The 21,537-nt window shown below is 39.8% G+C and overlaps 1 protein-coding gene across 1 annotated transcript in view; it reads right to left on the bottom strand.

The window, feature by feature from the left end:
- Window positions 1-21,537, bottom strand: part of LOC142903534 (protein diaphanous homolog 3-like) — a 103,448-nt gene that overhangs the window by 16,475 nt on the left and 65,436 nt on the right. The window contains exons 26-27 of the mRNA XM_076049224.1: window positions 14,198-14,293; window positions 13,142-13,204 (exon numbers count right to left, since the gene is read on the bottom strand). Of these exons, the coding sequence (XP_075905339.1) occupies window positions 13,142-13,204; window positions 14,198-14,293 (159 nt within the window). The remainder of the gene's footprint in view (window positions 1-13,141; window positions 13,205-14,197; window positions 14,294-21,537) is intronic.

Raw genomic sequence — 21,537 nt, 5'->3', positions numbered from 1 at the left:
TTCATCAATCTAAACCTGTGTCTCTCCAATTGCCACTTGTGTGGGTTTTTTTTTAAACACACATTTTTTTTTCTTTTTAATTAAAAGGTTAACTCCTTATCCATTTTATTGACTTTATTATTATTATTGTTGTTCTTTTTTTGGAGGGTGAGGGTTGGTTGGGTGGGGGGTGTTCTGAAAAATAAAGAGATCGTGAAATTCAAATGGAAAAGCATTGACCCTTAGCTAATAGTAATGACAAAGAGACAGTCAGGTGAAGACATTTGAGTGACAGGGACAAAGTGGTGCTTGACAGCCAACCAGTTAGGGAGTGGTTTCAACTGTCATCTCAGTCAACATGGGAACTGGAGTGTGATGGAGGAATAGCGTGTTTGTGTGTGTGAGATAGCCAGAAACCAAAAGATGCAGCAAAAATAGCAAAGAAAAGAGAGAGAGAGAGAGATACAGAGAGAAAATGATAGACTGGGATTTTCGATATTAAATAGAAAGCTAAATCAAATGCATCAGTGCTACAGAAGAAGAGTGTGATGGCCATTTGGTGAGGCAAAGTCACACTGTGGAAGACAACTAATGCAAGCTAACAAGTGGGTGACAGACTTTAATGGACATCAGTTTATGGGAGCATCCATGCGAGGAAACAACTGATTACTATAAAATGTGTGGTTAAGTTTATTTTGTGTGCATGTACAAGACAAAAGGAAGTGTTTATTTTCTCCCCAAATTATTAACACAAAAAGGAAGGAAGGAGAATTAAATCCATAAAATACATTTTCAGTGTAAGTGTGAACTGTGTGAAACGCTAGAGTAAGAGATGCAAGTCACAAATCGTCGAAGACAGCAAAAGTGGACAAGGATAATGTCAACAAAAAACTAAAAATATTTAGCGATACAAGAAAGATGTCCTTGTAGAACATGCATTATTTTAGAATTGTAAAACACAACATTAAATATTTGTATGTATTTGTAAGAAATACTCATCCATGCAAGTGATTTAATTTCATTTACTTCCAATTTAAAATTAAATGAGCAATATGAGATGTCTCACACAAGAATATAAAGCATACTCAATATATTCAATCCCAATTATTGTCATTAAATATTTGTTTGTTTTGTTTTATTTATTTGTGTGCTTGTTTCAAAAGGTTTGGCAGCACCAGAGGCACACAAACAGGTGGAAATTATTTTGTTGTTTGTTGTACTCAGAGACTATGTCAAAACTGACTCAGGATTTCCATATCAGCATCAAATCCAACAGAGAAGCTTAGGGTTAGATGGGGATCACAAATGATTTTAAAAGTCTGCAGTTTCAGTTTCATTTCTGAGAAATGTGATATCATCAAAATCTCTGTCACTTGCACAGGTGGCACACACAGATACCAGACTGTAGACAGAAGTTATTTGTTCATTGGTCCATACTGAGAATGACTATAGCTAAGGGAGTTTGGAAAGCCATTTATTCTCGAGATGCATGATCATATACATAATGTCTTTTGAAATATTCAATTTAAAAGGGCAATCCATTAAGTTTTGTCTACCAACTCTGGCAAAACAGAAACAAAGTAAAAACGCTAACAGAGCTGCAGACATTTAAGGCAATGAAAAATACATCAAAACATGGCAAATCACTGTCAATGATTTCACATTAAAGCTTCCACGCCACCTAAACAACACTGCCCATTTAAGCAAAATGTGCATTCAAAAATGTAATATTTTTGTGAAAGATAAAATTTCACCATCTTTCAAGTAATCATCAAATGATGATTCAAAATGAACAAGGGCCAAACAAGCACCAGTTTGTACCAGTGCCAACTACAGTGCATAGTGGAAGAAGTTTGTGTGGTGTTGCATCAGTTTGCAAAGGACAAGAATAAAACAAAGATGTGTAAAGAATTCAGACAGAATAATAACATTAAGAGTACAAAAGAAATTTCAAAAGCTACAGTCTAAATGTTTCATCCTGCTTCAGTATCAGTATAGGAGACACTTTGATATACTAGTAAACACAATGAATACTTTGACAGTGTGCCCTTGGCATTTTTAAAAAGCACACTGAACAATTTCGCTCTGACATCGAAATGAAATAAAAGGCACACCAGACAGCATGGTGGCTGTGTTACATATAAAGATAGGTCATGATGTAATGCAATGAAAAATATTTTGAATAAAGGCAAACTAGATTTTTATGATTGCAACCTTCGCTGAACAAATATTCCTAGCAAAAAACAAAAATGAAACAAAGAATTGAGTGAATTAGAAGGCCTAGTGTTAACGGGAAACTCTCAATCTAACAATGAAGAGATCTCGCAAGATGGCTAATTTTATATCTTAATCACATCTTTGAGGAAGGACTGAGCCAGGCAGGCCTTAGGAGTAAATCATGTAGTGATGCAATTTACAAGGTAAGGTATTTAAGCAGAAAAGCTTAAAAAGTCTCAATTAAATAGGACTTAATTGATAGAAACCATCTCGTGGCTGTTTTTAAATTTAAAATTTAAAACATCACACCAATGTATAAACTGTGGTTCTTTGTAATATTCGTGGCGTGCTTGTGCTTCATGTATTATGTATGATGGATTTAGTGGTATTTCTCTCTGTTATACTTTTTCACTTTCCTTTTAATGAGGTTACATGAGATGATGCAGTGAAAGGCCCGTGCACTGTTCCTCAAACTGAACACGTGCCCCAATACAGTTTATCCATCCATCCATTTTCAATTCTTCTCATGGAGGAACCGTTTCCAATTAATCTGCTTTTAGGAAGCATAGATCCATTGCAGAGTCAATTTAGCACTGGAGGGTTTAATTATTAACATTTGTATTTATGCGTGTGAGAAGTTTCTGTGAATTCAGAAATTGTCAATATATTGTGGTATGTGAGGAATGTTTGTAATGCTAATGTTAATTTCATATGTCAAAACAGTCTGACTAAATTCTGATTGCAAGGAAAAGGCCGTTCAAATATATCTGTGATTAAGCTGAGACGTTATCATTGCAAACTAATTATGGAGTGTGAAATAGAAAGGGAAAGTTAATCGCGTCTAAATGGAATGTCAATGGTTTATAAATGACAGATAATTAGAAGCATTCTTTCTCTCTTGAAAATCCTCTAGCATTCAAAACAGTTCTGTGTCTTTAGAGAGTAGTTACACGTTCCGAGTCGAAGCAAGAGCCTGCAAATTTGTAAAGCTCTGACTGGAAATACAGCCCACCTGCTTTTCTATGAATTTGAGGCACTCAGACAAGATTGAGAGCTGTCTATACTGTCACTGCACCCATGCATCAGCAGAGCATGGCTCAGAGGAGAAGCAAAAAAGAAAAAGAAAAAAAAGGGGCCTTATAGTGTGTCAACAAAAGGGCCTACATATATATGTCAAATGTGTGAGGCACTGTCACCATTACTGAAAACAAATTAATAAAAACAAGACAGTACAAATGGACCAACACTGGAGCATTTCTTTCATAGTTGAAAGAAACAAGGAAAGTATACTTTCCTAATAGACGGCATGCTATAATAAAGATACGAGGTATAGACACTATATATATATAAAGGAATGTATAGTATAAAGGTTGAATAATAACTGTTTTTTTTTCTTTTTTTAAATCTCCACCTTTCATTCACATCCTGCCTTTAAAGCACCCATTCGGCACATCTAAAGTACACAAGGGTAAGTAAATCAATAGAACAGTTGCAGTAGAAGTGAGTGGCACTGTGGTGTTTTTTGATATTTATTTATCTCTGTTTAAATCTTCAAATAGAATCATTTAGGTTGACTAAAGTGGATGCCAACGCCTTTACCCCTGTTTCTTCAAAGAACGAGTCCATCAAGGTCTTGGGAACTGGAACAAAATAGGAAATAATGACTAATTTCATAAAAAAAAGAAAAAAGAAATAATAAAGAAAGACGTCTCCAAACAATTCGTCTACACAGTCAGCGTAAACTGTCAGTGTGTGAAGCTGAATTTGCACATGAAAAGCACTGTGCGTTAACATCACGTGTCTTGTTATTTAATTCCACTACCCATCCAGAAGAAGATCAGAGCCTTTCTTCTTTGTCTGATCTATTTTGGAGCACATCATTCTCCTTTCACTAACACCTGAGACAAGTAATTATAAAAATACATGGGGAAAAAAAACCCCACACACATTTAGTCACATATTTCTGATGAAAATTGTTTTTGCAATGGGGCAGAGCTGACCAAGAAGCTTAAGGGCAACATTGATGTTGAATATGGTTATTCACATGGCACAACCAAGTCTCTAACAAATTAAAATAAATTCATAATTAATGAATTAAACCATTGCAACATTGTCTGTACAAAACTTCACACAGATCCAATTCATTCACCCAGGGTGTCTAACTGTCTACAAACAACCCAGCTCTTTTTTGAATGTTTCATAAAATGTTCTCCACTCATCCATTAGTTCAGCCTATCTCTGTCTCATACTGAGGCTCAGTATTATTTTTCACCTCACAGATAAATCACGTCTTCTCTGCTCTAGCCCCAAAACCTTACATTGTCAGAGTTCCCGTCTGCTCGCTGAGAATGATTAGATGAATGTGGAGGATGATTTACAGGGAGACCTGCTTCTTCTCTCTAAAACCTTCCTTTGGTATATAAGCCTTGTTCATTAACGAACACTCATACTTTGAGTACTTTGAGACTATGGAGACCAGGAAATCTGATGCAATAAGGATGAACAGTATCCCAGGGAAATGTGCTTGTGTCCATATCTATGTGAGCCTAAAAAGACAGAATAGTGTAAGGTGTTAGGTTGTTTTGTACCAAGCCTGGACACAAAATTCCCACCCTACTCGCTCTCGCAGCCGTCAGTGCAACCAAGTACAAACTGTCAATACATACAGAAAGAAGAAACCAATTAAACATCAGTTAGGTCCATTAACTTATTGAGACCACAACGTGGCGACTATGTATTGATGTGCAACACATCCACTGACAATAGATTGTTTTTTCTTATGACATCCCAAAAACAACCATCTTGCCAGATTTCATACTGCATCATCTATTATGTACAGCCATACTTGTTTTGATTTAGATGTGAGGGCGGAATACTGACACAAGAGCACAGTTGTGTGGACATGGGTCAGGTTTGGGTGACCTTCGACAGGGTGTCTAATGTTCAGACCTGAAACACACTATGTCCCTAGGCAAATTAATAATGATGGGTACAGGCTGCACCCTGTGGTGTATTGAAAAACAATTGTCAACAACCACTTTAAAAACGTACACTCCAAGCCGGGCGACTGTGTATTCAAAACAGAAAAAAAATGAATGAAGCAAGACTAGGTAGAAAATTGCAATGCATGTTACCTTTCTTTTCTTTTGAATAATATATTTGAGAACAATAAAGTTGACAAAACAGTCCACGCAATGCAGTCAGCTAATTCCAAGCAATCTTGTACATTCTGCTCTGTGTTGACAATGTCAGAAAATGTACAAAAGAGGGAAGAAAGCAATTTTCTATTATTTCAGACAGCAAATGCATAGCAAACCACATCAAACATTATAAATGATTGTGTTTGGCTGTAGTATGTGTTTGTGGCTGTTTGTGTTTACAAAAAGCAGACCTATTAATGAAGTACACTGGGGCGGTCACTTTTGTCTTGCCATTGTAATTAGCATCCGAAATAGCCCATCTAATTACCTCTCTGTTCGGAAGAATAATCAGGTTTGTGTACAAATCCCAAAAAATTCCATCAATGCCATGGCCCAAAATCCAGAACAATAATTAAGTCTGCAGAAATGGTTATTATGTTTTCTGTTTAATCAAAACGATCAATTACCCTAACATTTAGTTTTCAAAATACTATTATACAAATCAACTCGAAGCCAGATGTGCCACAGTATATTCTTTCTTTCATAATCTCATAATAAATAAATACATTTGAAGGCAGTTACCACTCAGCTGCCACTCACATTGATTTGCCATCATTCTTACTATGTTTGCATGTCACAAACACAACTGTACATCAGCGGTGGATATGGAGTAGATAGTCTTCTGTTTACAAAGTTGGCAATGAGTTGGAGAGGTACGTTAGCTCTATTGTGCTACACACAATATGTTTTTGAAAATTATGCTCGTCATGAATGTTAACTGACAACTACAAACATGTGACCGGGAGACGATGACACTGCCATCAATCAAAGCTTCAGAAACAAGTCCAAAGAATCAAAATTAGGGTAAACTGAACTAAATGATAAGAAAATAATAAATTAATATTTATTTTTGCCACAGTCTACGACACCATGATGATGCCACGACGCATGTGTGATTTCATGGATGTAATAGTAATCTTCAGTCATTTACACCCATGCCTTTCATTGCAGATTTTTGTCATTTGAATGAATTATTCAGTTAAATATGATATGAATAAATATATTTACATAATTACAGTTTAGACCAAGACATTTTCCACAGTCCTCCGGGCAGTAATGACTCAATATGTTTTCAGACCTCAGGACATTTTGTTTTGCAAATTAACCACAGCAGGTTCCGTGTAACATATATCAAGGTGTCGCTATCCTGACATCATTGGGAAAATGCATTTTCCATTGAGGGTGCCAAAACGTGGCAGTGCTTAACTGGCTGAATTAGTAAAATACAATATTTGTGCTGTCCACTTTCTTCAGCGTATTGAATCTGAAGGGAAAGTATAATTATAAGTTTTTGATCATGTTTATTGGTAGTGGCCTACGTGGCTCTGCCATTTTGGCCTCAATATGTTTCTGAAAAAAGTTGGTCTGATCCCCACCTGACATATTAGATCACCCAATGATTCCCAGGCGCGGCACCGCTGCTGCCCACCGCTCCCTCAGGAGATGGGTCAAATGCGGAGGACAAATTTCGCATCCGTCGGGATGTGAGAATCACTGGGACTTTAACTTTGACTTTGGCAAAGCTTGGGATTTTTCTGTGGGGAGTCTACATGTTCTTCTTAAGACTGTGTGGGTTCTCTCTGGCTACTCTGGCTGTCTCCCACAGCCCAAAAACATGCATGTCAGGCGATTTGGGAACTCTGAATTGGCTGCAGGTGTGAGTGTGAACGGTTGTTTCTTTCTTTGTGGCGATAAACTGAGGGCTTGTCCAGGGCGTTACCCCACCTGTGCCAACAGACAGCTGGGATGGGCTCCAGCAACCACTGAATGCAGGAAAAGTGGTAGTAAACAGATAGGATGGATGTTTTACTATCATGAGTGGCATGCAGCTTATTGTACTAATAGGAAAAGTTGAACTGGCTGACAGAATGATTTGCCTTTCATGTTCAAATTAAATTCATATCAGGGTCCCAAAAAAACAAAAGTCTGCCTGACAGAAACCTACCAGGGATGCTTAAATTTTGCCTACCCTAAACCTTTTAAGAATATCCAACTCTCAACCTTTAAGGAAAGGAAAGAGGTCCTAAAAGTAAAGACTTGCTGGAAGTTCAGTAGTCTAAGAAAGCCAACACTCACTAACACCTTATTATATTTTCTTCTGTTTTTTCTTACTCTTTCCAGAACAAATTTCCATTAATTTCCCTTCTGTCATTGTGCTGTTAAACACTGAGTATTAACACTGATGTAGACCCTAGCGAGGAAAAGGGCAATGAACGTTGCAGATAAATGAAACTCAATGGGTCCAAAAGGAATAAGAATCCTCAATATTTAACCTTTTCTACGAGAGTTAGCTTTCCTGAAACAAGAAAAAAAAGCCAACATTAATTAAACTCATAATTTAACAGTGGTATACTAAATGTAATGCTACTCGGAGGGCTTCCGCATAAATACATTTCAATGAAACATTGCATTAAATCAAAAACCTACATCTCAGCTGACAGGAAACATCACAAGCTCGAGGGGCGTGAATATGAGCGAGTATTGAGAGTGAGTATTGCTTTGCACAACCACTTAAGTCTGTTTGCTAATTTGTACCCTTGGGGAAGCCAATCAAAGGTAGTGCTAGCTTTAAGGCCAGAGATACAGACAAGGCCCTATGACTGAAGGTTGTGCATTTTCAGGGTAGAGTTCAAGTGAATGTGGCTGTGCACAGCCTTTAAGCGTGAATAAGTGAGTATATGAATATAAAAGGGGAGGGATAAAAGCAGATCAGCAAAGCCAGAATTTTACTCTCTGAGGAGGAGTCCAGCATCAAATAGATTCTGCTGCCTAAGGGCTGGCCTTCCTGCTCTGCTGGTGTGGAAACTCTTGTCGCGGCACTTAGAGTGTCTGCACCAGTGAGGAAAGACGTGTGAGTAGAAGGTGTCTTGAATTTTAAGATACACATTATCGTTTTTTCGTCACTCCCAAATGCTAAATGCTTTAACCACAAACAAGACAGGTGAGTGGCAACCATAGTAACTGAGGCAAACAGAGCAGCGGCTAAATCTGCAAAGGCCCATGGTGTGCATTGTCGCAATTGTTAGCTCAAAGCGCTGAAACGGCAAAATAGGAATGACAAAAATGTGTGTCAAGATAAAATAAAGGGTGATGTAATGAGGGGGAGGGCATTTATCTCGAGCACTTCTAACATTCCTTTACAGAAGGTGTTACCTCAGAAAGCGGACTCAAATAGCTCATTTTTGTAGATAGTATAGATATAAAAGGCTTGATCGTCTAATTTCCCTCCCACAACAACAGGACTTCATCTAATCACCTCCCTCAGACTTCTCCTGACAGTTATGCCATATGACTGCTGGTGCTGGTTAATGTGGGAGGAACAGGGACGTGTGTGGCTGGGCGATAAGGCTGCTGTATAATTTAATTAGCACAAAGCCTCGGTGAAAATGACTTCACTCCTCACTGCATTATTAACTAGAGTACTATGCAAAAGCCTTGTCTCAATCATGTACATAAGAGGTTCTTGATAGAGAGGGATGAAGATGGAAAGAGACAAAAAGACAGAGGAGAAAGAACAATGACACTCAGGAGTTTCAAAAGTACTATAAAGTCAGAATAAAAAAGTGAATCCAGACTAAATCCTACGTAAATCTTCAACTTTGCACATAGGTTTAACTTTGTATTTCTCATGCAGAGATTTTTATAAAAGCCGACATAAATTAGACAGTTTGCACATCAAATTAAAGCAGAGAAGTAAGAAAGAAAATTAAAGCTGAACGTCAACAATCCTTAGCTTCCTCCGGCTACCATTCGTAGTACAAGCAGGTTTTTAAGAGGCTGCAAATCTTTGCTCCAAATGTTGTACACCACTTTCTATGTCTTGTTCATTTTCTTGACATCCCTCATTTACTATTCCACAAGTCCCACTGCACAGGTTGGACCTAATTACACTAAACACTTTGTTAAGGTGTCCTTTTGCTCCATCTGTTCAATTGTGCACAGGGCTCAGGCTGTGTCTGCACACACTGGAAACAGCACTTTAGGTGGGCAGACAAAAGAAAATCCTAGTGCATTTTCCCATCTGGATATGCAGTTGCCTCCCAACATCTAAACCACCAGCCAAATCCAGCAATGAAAAATACAATGTGTGACAATTGCTAGATTACAGCAGAAATTAACTCAAGTGAAACAAATTCCACTCTTAAACACTGTTAATTGCCTGGAGCAGGGAAGGCTACAGAGAATGCAGCTTTGAACTAAACCAGCAGGTTTAGGTACTAAAATGGTGCAAAGTCAAAGAATAAAGGCAGAACAGTCGACATATTTGCAGTCAAGTGAGGAACTTGGGTAGGATGGGTAGTTTTCTTCATGACAGGTTCACATTAGGAGATAGGGATGTGAATGAGGGATGAGAGAGCACGCAGGCAACACTGCGGTATAGACAAGCCTGAAGTTGGATCTGCAGATGACAGTCTATAAGAGCCCCCATCAAAAGGAAAGGCGTCAAACACAAGATTTCCTGCCTCAGGAATCTGGAAAAACTAACCCTCACAGTCAGTTTTTCTCCAAATGTCTTTCAGATGAGCTGTGAAACATACAAGCGTGAAAACTTTAGTTAAACCTCTCAATATACTCAATATTGTTATCATCATTTTCTAGAAGGAGAGCAGAGTCTCTAGAACAGTGATTAAGTGAGTGATTTGGGTCAGGGCTTGTCATTAAGAGGTGATGGTGCATCCTGAAGCCAGACCAGTTGAGAACCACTGCTGTAGAAGACATTGCAGTTCAAATCACTAATGGAATCAAACGAGTTACAGTCCATCCACCATTCATACCAACTGTTGCTACTAAAAGATGCAGCTGCCATTTTAAGCAGAGGTATAAATTTAGCAAATGTAATCACATGTGTGATTCCAACCTTAACCTCTACCGTCGCTACGTAAATGTTTGCTTTTACGTTGATGTTTCCCGGTGCATAAGGAAATGTACGCATTCGTTAAGGGATTTGTTGACTTTGTGAACTGACCTTTACATCAATTTCAAGCTCCAGTGAAGAGTCATATCACACATGAATAATGACTAGGTTGCGTTCATACTGAAACACCTGTAGCAATAACCCCCTGCAAATGATGCGACTCTAAAGACTCCATCCATAAAGAAGAGACGCAATTATAGACGCAATTATAATGCACCTCTGAGTGTTGTCATCTCCAACAGTTTGAGCCTCTTCAAATTCTGCCTACCACAACATCAATAAAAAAATAAATAAAAACGGTTCAATGTGATATCCACATCCCATATTCAGAGTCAGAAAAGGCCATAATGAAGGCTTAAAAGCTTTCAAATTAGCAGTCAGCACAAGTAGACAAGTTTTGCAAAGTGTGCTTTATATATTCAACTTGCACATTCAGGTATTTTATACTCGTGTAACTTACCACCATCAATCCATTATTCTTTGGAGCCCAATCTGATTTAGAATGCCAAGGATCCCCCCCCACCCCACCCCCCTACCCTGCTTTACCTCCAGCCCCAGAAATCTGCAGGTGTGCGAGTACCTTATTGTGTGTGTGCTCTGACTGAGACGACGTGCAGAGCTTAAGACACTAGCTGCCGGCTGCTGTGAAAGTGTGCCAAGACATTTTCAGGTTTGGGAGAAAATAGGTAGCTTGAGCATAAACTTTAGACTTGCTTTAGAGGGGAAGAAGAGGGAAAAGGGAGGAGAACAGTTGGAGCCTCTTGACATTTAACGAATTAGAGGGAGATTAACAGGAAATCAGTCAAATCTTATTTTCAATCACGGGGCATCCATGCTTATCGGGACTACAAAGCAGCGCAGACATGATCAAACTGCTCCCTTGTCTCATTAAACTTTTATGATGGGTAGAACAATTTATCGGGCCTTTAATTTGTCTCAGCAGACAACAGACTGGTGGGCTCAAGCCTCCCTTGGTGCATGAGCTTAATGGCATCACGAATGTTGATATTGACCATCCAAAAATTTCCTTTTCATCACTAATTACGGGATCGTCTTTCACAGATGTTTCTGTTTTAATTCTCTTTGCTGCTCCACTGCGCTGTGGCAACACCCTTGAGATCAATTATTAAAGGGCATTTAAATCTGCGATGGTGTGCAGGGGGATGGTACGCTTGTGTGAAAAGTGAAAGCGGCTGTTTAAGTGCTGGTGCAGCTGACTAAACCTGATCACCTCCCGCCTAGACTCTGAGATTCCGCTGGGTTTTTCGCCCCGTCCCATGACTAAGCCCAGGGCAATTATAGCCTGGATCGCTGTGGCAGAGTGGGAAGGGAAGGAGACGAGTGAGAGGAGGCGAGGCAGGGGAAGTGGAGACAACTTACCAATAACAGGCAATTATGTTTTGGGAGGGCCATTGTCAGGCCATGAGAGTATAGAAGAAGACAGAGGGGATATGGGATAGTAGGAAAATAAGGAGGAGAGTTATTTAGGAGGCAGATGGCAGAGAGGGAGAAAATTAAGATGAATGGGCACCGAGAGGCTGCACTGATACTGGGGGCTGGGCAGAGAAAAGTAATTAGCTTTGTTTGCTTTGGTAGGCTGGCAGCAAGCACGACGCCCGCAGTGACAGGCCAAAGCCCGGAGCTTTTTTAGTCAACAAGGCTACATCTGAAGCTTCCAGCAGGGTGGCAGCGGGGCCAGCAACCGAGACCTTACCGACCTTCTTACCTGTACGACACAACATGAGGTCTTTCAAACAAGGACACACTGAGCTGCAGCTTCTTCACACACGGCAATTACCTTTTCCTCTAATCCCCCTGTTAATACAACACAGCACTGGCTCTCCTCTCCTCTCCTCTCCTCTCCTCTCTCCTCCTCGTCTTCCCCTCTTCTTGCACACATCAACAGCATCCGAAACCAACAGTTTTATCTTCTCCATTATCATTCCACAGTCCCACCATCGCTGGCCCGATCATTCTTTTTCCACATCATTCCTCTCTATTTCTTATGTTACAGCCACCTCTATCCATCTCTTTCCTCCCACCTGGTATACCACCCTCCCTCTTGTCACTTTCCAATCTAATTTCAGGTATGTCGGAGCAGAACAACAGGGCAAAGCCCTTCATCATTCCCGTCAATGATGTGGGTGGTTTGAGCATGAATAATTTTATTCATTTGTGTCTGTGTCAAGCCCATGGGGATTTCAATTACAAGTTGTAATACCATTACACTGTAATTTCTTCAGGTACACCAACTATGACTAAAGAAAACTGTAAACAATAAAGAAGGCTGCCCATAATTTTGCTAGAGCAAAAACACAATGACAACAGTTAATATAGACTGTAACAGGGAGAGGGGGGTCTCATTGTTGCACCTGTTGTTTATGTCATTAACAACAAAGCAGCTGAAACTGACTGACAAAAAAACAAAACCTGCTCAGGATAGTGTAGAGTTGGACTCAGGATCCTGCAGTTGCAAACAAAGAACAAACTGACATACATGCACACACGGACACATACACGCAAACAAGCACACACCACACACTACTTTCAAAGGAACCCAAAGCCTCCACACAGCTCTTCCTCAAACAATTTTGCAGGTAGCCTTTCACTCCTTCAAAAGCGACACACAAGGACAGAGAGAAGGCAAAGTGGCAACAAAAAAGGTCAGCAGGAAAACAGCATTCAAACACTTAGCAAGAACTTTGCATTTCATTTCACGTGAGACTGTTAAAAATGATTTTAGTTTGCGACGAGAGACAGGAAAGAGAGCGGGGAGCATGCTTGGCGCTTGAGTATTTGTCTGTTTTGGGTTTTTTTGGGTCTTTTTTACCATGGTTAAAAGGCCTGAGGACCTGGCGGAAGGAACTGGGGCTGATCATCTGCTGATGGTTATCTGGAAGGAGGGCAGTGGAGAGCAGGCATTCACACACACTGAGGAATGACTGACGTGATGTGAAGCTCATTTCCATGAGGTGCTGTTTTTGTGACATATCTGTTGGTTCGCCCCAACAGATAGCCACGAATTGCCTCTTGGATTGACAACGTTAAAACAAACTAGAACTAGTCAAAACAAAAAGAATATTAATAAATTATAATACCAGGTTTTTTTGGAGGTTTAAATATAGGCAGACTGATTATTTTTTGGTGGTGCAGGGTTTTGCTTTCTGTGCTAAAGCACAGTAAAGCAGGGCTGATTTGTGAATTAAATCACGCTGGTCTTGATGATACTATAGAATATACATAAATGCATTGACTGAATTTGGTATGGCCTTTTCGGTCAATTTCACAAACTAATGTAAGCTTAACAAAATATACATATATATATAAATTATGGAGCAATCGATCGCATTTTCCGCTGATGCTATGTTTACATAGTATGTGTGTGCATGAAAGTTATGTGTATATTTATATAAGTACTTGAGCTTTTCCTAAGATAAAGTGCTTGTTGATGAAAGAGCAAAATTACCAACAGCACAGTGATTTTCTACGTTTGTCACATGGGCTGAGCCTACAAGTCGTCTTTGTATGTAGGTGGAAGTTTTCAATTGACACTGTCTGCAAACTAATGCAGTTCAATTTTTTGTTTCTAACTTCACCAGCTTCTTAGCTGCCAATAAGACATGCTCAGATTGTTTATCGATGGCATTTGTCCTAGAGGTAGATTAATAAAGTTTAAACGGATATTTAATAAGGTATATATTAGATAATATACGGTAAATATTACTTTCAATTATTTTAGTTCATTTGTATTTCTAAGAGAATCATATTGGGTCTAGCATCAAATCTGTAATATTGTGACGTCTGACAGCATCAAAACAATTTTCGGGCTTTGCCAGACACCGGGGAAACTAGGTTTAATCTGTGTGCTTGTGGAAATGAGACTTACCTCTGGGTCTTGGCGCTCTCTTCCTGCGGTCTCTGAATGCAGCCCCTGACTGTAGAGCTTCCAGCAAACTATCCATCACACCGGTCTCATCATTTTCTGAAAAAGAAGGTGGAAAAAAAAATGAGTGGGTGCAGCAAGACAGAGAGGGAATGTGGAAATTCAAACAAGTGAAGCGCAGTTTGTTTAATCCTTGTCTGGTGTTCATGTCTGGGAGAGCCTTTTTCAGTGCTCTTCAAAGGGAAACGATATGATTAATTATTTTTTCTGACTCAGATTCATCAAAATCAGACTTATCGGCCTTTGCTCTTTTACTTTGAAGAACATATAACAGAATACATTTTCAGTGGACACACAATGTACACCCCCTTCACATATATATTGCATCCAGGTAGTTCAGGTCCACTGAACCTGGAGAAAAAAAAAATAAAGGAAAAAAGTTGGAAATCATAGGTGGTGTATATGTTTACTCTGTCCTCATGTCTTAGCCTACTGAAGAATATGATGATGAAGTACAGTCAGAGATTTCAGAATGTGAGGACCGCCAATCAGCATCTAACCCCAGGACAAGACAAGCTGGACAGCAGAGAGACAAGAAGCACTTTAATTCTCAAGATATCAAAGGTCTTAAGTCCTTGGGCCAAATGGCAGTCTCAAACACTGGCAGACACAAATGGTGCGTTTCCATTGAGCGCTACGGGTTGGTTTGGTATGATACGCTGCGGCATGGATTGGTACTCTTTCATTTGGCTTGCGTTTCCACCACCAAAAACACCAATCATGTAGGCGGGCAATGTGCGGGATACATAAGCATGGGGCATGAGGGTGGAGAACCTATTGTTTGCGAGCCATATGCGGCTCTTGAATGTCTCTTCAATGACTGCATATAGCTCTTAGAAAAATTTTAGCCCGCAATTCTTAACAAGGCGGGAGGCGCACACGCTGCGTGGACACTGGCCAATGGCTGCGGGTCTGCCTGGTAGTTGTGCAAGACCCTCAAGCACATACATACATAAATGTAGTACATACAGCACTAAGTATTCAGAGGCTTGTTATACTTGGTGTACTACTTTGCAGATGTTGAAGATGCTCAACAATCCGAGTGGCTCTCAAGAAAATACTTTTTAAATATTATGCCTTTTGGCTCTCCCGGTCAGAAAGGTTCCCGACCCCTGGCATGGGTTTTAATAGCAGCACATGCTGTTGCCTGCCAATAAATGAAATTGACTGCAGAAGATAAAGTAGTTAAAGTTCAACAATGGAAGATAGTTGACCCTTTATGTGGCCTGTCTTGCTCATATGCATAGTATAATGGCACGCACACACACACACACACACACACACACACACACACACACACACACACACACACACACACACACACAAAGTTGGTGTTATGTTTACTTGCTTTAGTCAACTCGTTCCACCAAAGTTTCAATTCTCCTGACCATTTAGGTGACCACAGCATGGGTTGCGGGTTTCCAAATTGGTAACAGTATAGCTTTGCGTGCCCTTATTCTGCCAAACTGAGTCCTACCACTCAGTGGAAACGCACAGTATAGCTCAATTTGAGGTCCCAGACATTGGTTTCAATCACCAACAATGGGAAGCTTTGACCACAGCTGGCTCATTTCATTGCCTAGGCACTATTGTGCCTTGGTTTGCTTTGCTTTTCATTCATGTCAGTTGTACTTCTCCACTAGCTGACATGTGCCCAGTTCTTCATCATTATACAGAGAGAGACAGCCGGGCAATTTGTGCAGAACCAACGTTCCTAGACGCCCAAATTTGTCTCCACTGCTGAGGCGATTCATCACAGACAGCAAACTTGCCACTTCTTGACACAGACGCACACGCGCACGCACGCACACACACACACACACACACACACACACACACACACACACACACACACACACACACACACACACACACACACACACACACACACACACACACGTTCAGACCCAAGTACAGATAGCACTGAAAACAAGCAAAAGGAGCAAATCAATCTATTGAAACCTGCAGTGTGTTCCTTCATGTGTAGCACTTCTCTGACTGCAACCCACAAAAAAACATAAAACAGTTTGTGAGTCTCTGGAGGCAAGGAAAAGAAACCCACTCAGATCTCCTGCCTCAGGAATATATGGGAGCAAAAAAACAGTCCAATTTTATACATCAATCTGAAGCAGCTCAAACAGGCAGACAGAAAACGGCTTTAAAGAATGTAGACAAGAGGTGCTGTTAGACAACCTAACTCTGAATACCATAACACATATTTATACACTCGCACTCACGTTCCCACAAACTTAGAAAGGGAAACATGTCACATGAAAGGCAATAAAGGAGAAAGAAAATGGAAGACATTTCTGTCAAGTGAAAGTATGTACAAGTTGTTTGAAAGTATTATGTTTGTTCTCAACTGTGGCAGTAGGAGAACATGATACTCAAACTGTTAAGGAGAGGAATGGTGTTCAAAATGCAGCTAAAGATTTACTCGTAGGTGCTTTGATGTCCATAATTTGCTGGTCTATTTCCATTCCACTCAGTCAGCACAGCACTGTGGTCATGAGAGGCCACGTTGACAGGCAACTCCCCAATCGCTGATATTTAGCCCAACAAATTCAGTTCATCAATGAAACAAATCATAGCTTTTCCACTCTTAGTTTGAGGAGTGGCCACAGCAAATTGATGAGCGTTAATAGGCACATCTATAATTTAGTGATTGTGTATTCATAATTTATAAATGATGGAATCAGGGTACAGTTGTGTAACCCTAACCCAAATTCAACATTTATTTATGAATACAAAAAAATAATAAACCCATCATTTATGTTCTTATAAATCAAGTAACACATTCACAATAGGTGTGCACTTATTATGATTTTTTTTTTCTTTGAATGAATTTTCTTCTTCCTCTAAGTTGCCCCATGCGCATAAAGAAAATAAAACTAACAGTATGTTTGTAGCTGCACAGGAAGCTAGTGGTGGCAACATTTTGTTGCTTTTTCTTTTTTGCATGGATGGACTTCCACACTGTAGAATAACATAACAGCATGGCTTTTTTTCTGTTCAACAAAAACAGACTCATTCGCAATGTCCAGCAGGGTTATTATTTTGTTTTGGTTTGTGCATGCCCATTGTTGGTTGCATCTACAGACTAGTGCTTAGTGGTCATTACAGTCAACACTCACTGGCCACAACAACATGAGAGAGAGGGAGATAGAGCGAGTGAGCGCTGATGGTCTCCTGCAGCTGTTCCTCAGTGTCTATTGTCATGCCTGTCACACAGTCAGTAGCAAAACATGGACATAAACGAATATATGCAATCGCTATATTCTTCAGCCCTACTGTTACAGATGGAAAAGATAGTCCTCTGTGGCACTACAAAGAATGAATGCATACACTGTATTTTACAGGATCCTGTCCCCCCCCCCTTCTTTTTTCCGCTCTCCCCCCAATTCGTCTTCTGCATTTTCTCATCTGTGCATACAGGGTTGCATCCCAAGGTTCTCTACTATTTGACGTCTTAATAGTTCATTGCTTGTAGCCATGAAGGGAATGTTAAATACAGCTCTGATGTGTAATTTGTCGCTTCACAAACATTACCGCTCCCGGCCTACCCCGGGAATTAATGCAACAGATTTGTCATACACAAGCAGGGCACAGCTAGAGGATATGGGGGTTGGGGGGTGGCTGGGTGTTTGAGGGGGACCTATTCAATCTGAATCTCAATCTCCATAGGGCTCTATGCAAATGCGAGCAAGCTGATATTTTCGCTCTCTCAGGCTGCCTCAACACAAAGTGCAGCTGACAAAACCAGGATGCATTTTATAGAGGTGGCAGGATCCAAGTCTGTGGCAGGTAAATGTGACAGCAGGAAAATGAGAAGGGAACTGGGAGGATTCTCTTCTGTTGAATACATAAGTAAGCAGAGCTGCAACCAAACTAAATGCAGATATCTGTGGCAGGCAAGAAGCTAAAATCCATTTTGATCATTTCCGCCGGGAAGCCCTTTCCTTCTCCCCACCTTCTTCTTTCTCATTGCTGTGCCCTTCAGCATAATATGGACACGCCGCCTCTCTGGGGCCCTTTTAGAGAATTGATGGATAATCAGATGATTACACAGAAAATCTCCATTGAGCATAATCCTCCATGGCAAACAAAGAGAAAGCTCTTTACTTAATAAATAGGCAGAGAAACAGACAGAGTGAGAGACAGACAGAAGTATGAGAGAGACGCAGTAAATAAATCATGTCCTGGGTTGCCAGCAGATTGCCAAATCTTATCACATATTCATTTCATCCCAGCAGCCTGTTTGGATGTATGTGTATCTGTATGTGTGCATGTAGAGTGTATGTCATGCGTTGCCAGACAGCCCGTCTTCTCGCTGCCTTTAGCCCTTTCTTAATTTGAGCGTATCTAAATAAATTTCAAGCTCTAGGCATATTTATATAAGCCTTTTTGACAAATTTTGGCTGAAGTTTATTTCTGTGATTTTCTTACTTTTGAACTACTTTTCTGGAACAAGAAAACTTTGCAGTGTGCAGTGCAAGAACCCAACAAACAAGTGCAGGGGAAGGAAGTTCCAGTTGACAATGTGGTCAAGAAGCAAACATAACACACAATAGTCGCTCAAGATGTAAGCCTCACTGATTACAATTGTACAGTGAAAAGTCCAAAAACAAAACAAGGCAAAAGTGCAACAAAAAGGTCTTTAAACAATCTTGATGTTTGATGTGTGAGGTGAGGAACCTGCTGTGCAAAGCAAACAGCAGGAATGCTGCAGGCCCTGATCTTTTCTCCTCCGCAACTTCAAAAATGAGACCTGTGAGCTTGAATCAGTGCTCGCCAACAGTTTTAACATGTAACTCACAGAATGCAAAATGCTTGCACGTTTAAATAGGCTCAGCCATACTGCGGAACACTGTGGCTAATGCTAATGAGCAACCAAATAGATCCACCTGCCCCCAATCATGCTCTGATTGGATCACGTTTCAATTCATCCCTCCTTAAAATTTTTGTCTGTTCTTTTTTTTGTTTTATCATTTGTTGAATTTCACTTAGAGGTGAATAAAGTATATCTCTCTCCTTCTCTATCCATCCATTATATATCATATCTATCTATCTATCAATAGACAGTATTCAGCTCAGTGCTCATAACAAACCTATCTATACATTCATTTTATATTAGCGCTTATCCTGCACTTGTCACAGGGGGTCTAGCTACAACCTCAACAAGAGGTCAGTTTATCACGTAGCATTGCATTGCATTGTAGTTAGATGACAATAATCCAGTGAATCTGAATTCTACTATCCTTCAATCTATTTTTCGCACACAGATTATCTTGCTCATATGTTGGAAATACACATTGAAATTTGACAACTTTAGAAAGATCAAGTAGCTGTGTTTCGTATTTAGCCTTTATTTTTTTAAAGGACAATGGGCATCAGATCTACAGCTAGGCTGACGGACAACAACGCATTGTTATCTCAGACCCCGTGCAACAACTGTTTTTGGCTCGTCTCTGTGGTGAGAAATATCTTTTGCGGTTATAAACCTTAGATAATATCAAAGCAAACCATTTCATCTTTTTTTTTTTTTTTTTAATTACAAATAAGTGCAAACATAACCATTAAAAGGGAATATTTGTAAATGCTCTACCACATTTCTCATAAGTTAGGTAATTATTGTAATTATAAAGCCTGGCTGATTTCAATCAACGATCACAGCGGTGCTGGTGTCTGTGTAATTATTAGATCCCCCAAAAAATAAGTACTAAATGATGATGATCAGGCCTCCAGACTGGGCTGTGACACCAGTGGCAGCAAGCATTAGTAGTTTTTGTCAGCCTCTCCTGGTTGTGGGCAATGCATAATCAAGAACACGATATGATGTGTGTGATATAAGAACATGATTTAAAAAATGATCGGAGAGGCGCGTCATTTTAACAGTTTGTTGTTGGTGAATCCTTAAAAGGTAAGTCACACAATAATCAACTGATATTTTAAGTGCAGCGTATTTTACATGTTTTAGAATTAACTGGTTGATTTTTATTGAAAGCCTTCACGATATTTCTTGGCCTGGAGTTGCCACATTATTTTCAACAAAAACACAGCGGCCAGTTTTCCAGTGGCCTGTTGTTGCTTTGTTTTTTGGTATGATAGTCTGATCCCATCCTGCTCGTGTTCATTGCTTTTACCTTTATGCCACCTTTCATTCAGAGGAGTATAACAACACAAACTTCTTCAGCTTTATGACAAATGGTGATAAATGAGGGACCCATAGGCCACAAAGACGGTAACAAAAAGGCTTTTCTCCCCACCCCCCTGCCCCTAATGGGCGTGCGTGCTTGCACCATAGTGTCCACAGAAGTGAGGGTGACTGGCAGTGTCACGTATGCTGCAGAAGCTGGTGCAGAGCTTGGACTGCCAAGCTGCAATGCTCTGCCAGCCTTAGCTTTGGCACTGGAAATGGTTCTGGAGCCTGCACTGTTAAACAAAATTCTGGCATCAGCAACGGTCCAAATAGAAAAGGGAAAAAAACAACAAACACATATCTAGAGAAAAAAAACAACTGCCACTAGAACCCTATGTCTGGGCATAAGGTAGGAATAGCTTAGTACGTAAATGGCTGGACATGCTTGGTGGAATCTTTGTCTTAAAAGTTATTATTTTAGCAATGTGTTATTTTATGACAACAATGGACACAATGCAAAGAGAGTGAAAGCTGAGTTAAAGCCAACATGAGGGAAGGTCTGTCTTTAGTGAGAGCCCATCCTGGGCTGGAGCATAAAAAGATAAGGGTGGGAGGAAATTTAACAAACCGTTGATTACATTCAAATCTAATAGAATGTAATGACTTTTTCTTTACTTCCAGACGAGTCTGTTGATTGCTCAAGGCTTCCTGTTGGTCTGAAGTACAACACTTAGTGGTAAGCCATAATACACGGCGATACTTACAAAAAATTGGAAATAGTGAGAAAAATTATTCATTCTTATCCTTTTTCATGAGCCAGTGCAATTCTTTGTGTTCTTTCATCATGTAAATTAAAAACTAAAAAAGCTACTTCGTGCCATCTATGTTAATCTCTTTAAGAGCCATCACCACTTTTTTCAAGCTCTTATTTTGTCTAGTTTACATTTTGTGGCTTTTTAAGTTTAAAATTAAACAAGTTCAATTAATTGTTCATATTACTCATTAATCCCAATAACCCACATCATGCCAGTGACAATATTAGAAAATGTTTCCCCTCGGGAGAGTAAGTTGTTGGACTATTGTATGTATTCTGCTTCTTCCTACAATCATGTCAGCATGGAAATATTTTTTTTTTTATATATTT

The sequence above is a fragment of the Nelusetta ayraudi genome, unplaced genomic scaffold (assembly GCF_046127955.1).
Source record: "Nelusetta ayraudi isolate G7.1 ecotype Tasmania unplaced genomic scaffold, CSIRO-AGI_Nayr_v1 ptg000005l, whole genome shotgun sequence".
In the NCBI taxonomy this organism is placed as follows: domain Eukaryota; kingdom Metazoa; phylum Chordata; class Actinopteri; order Tetraodontiformes; family Monacanthidae; genus Nelusetta; species Nelusetta ayraudi.
Note: the sequence above shows the minus strand (reverse complement) of the source record. Positions and strands in the feature narration are given on the sequence as shown.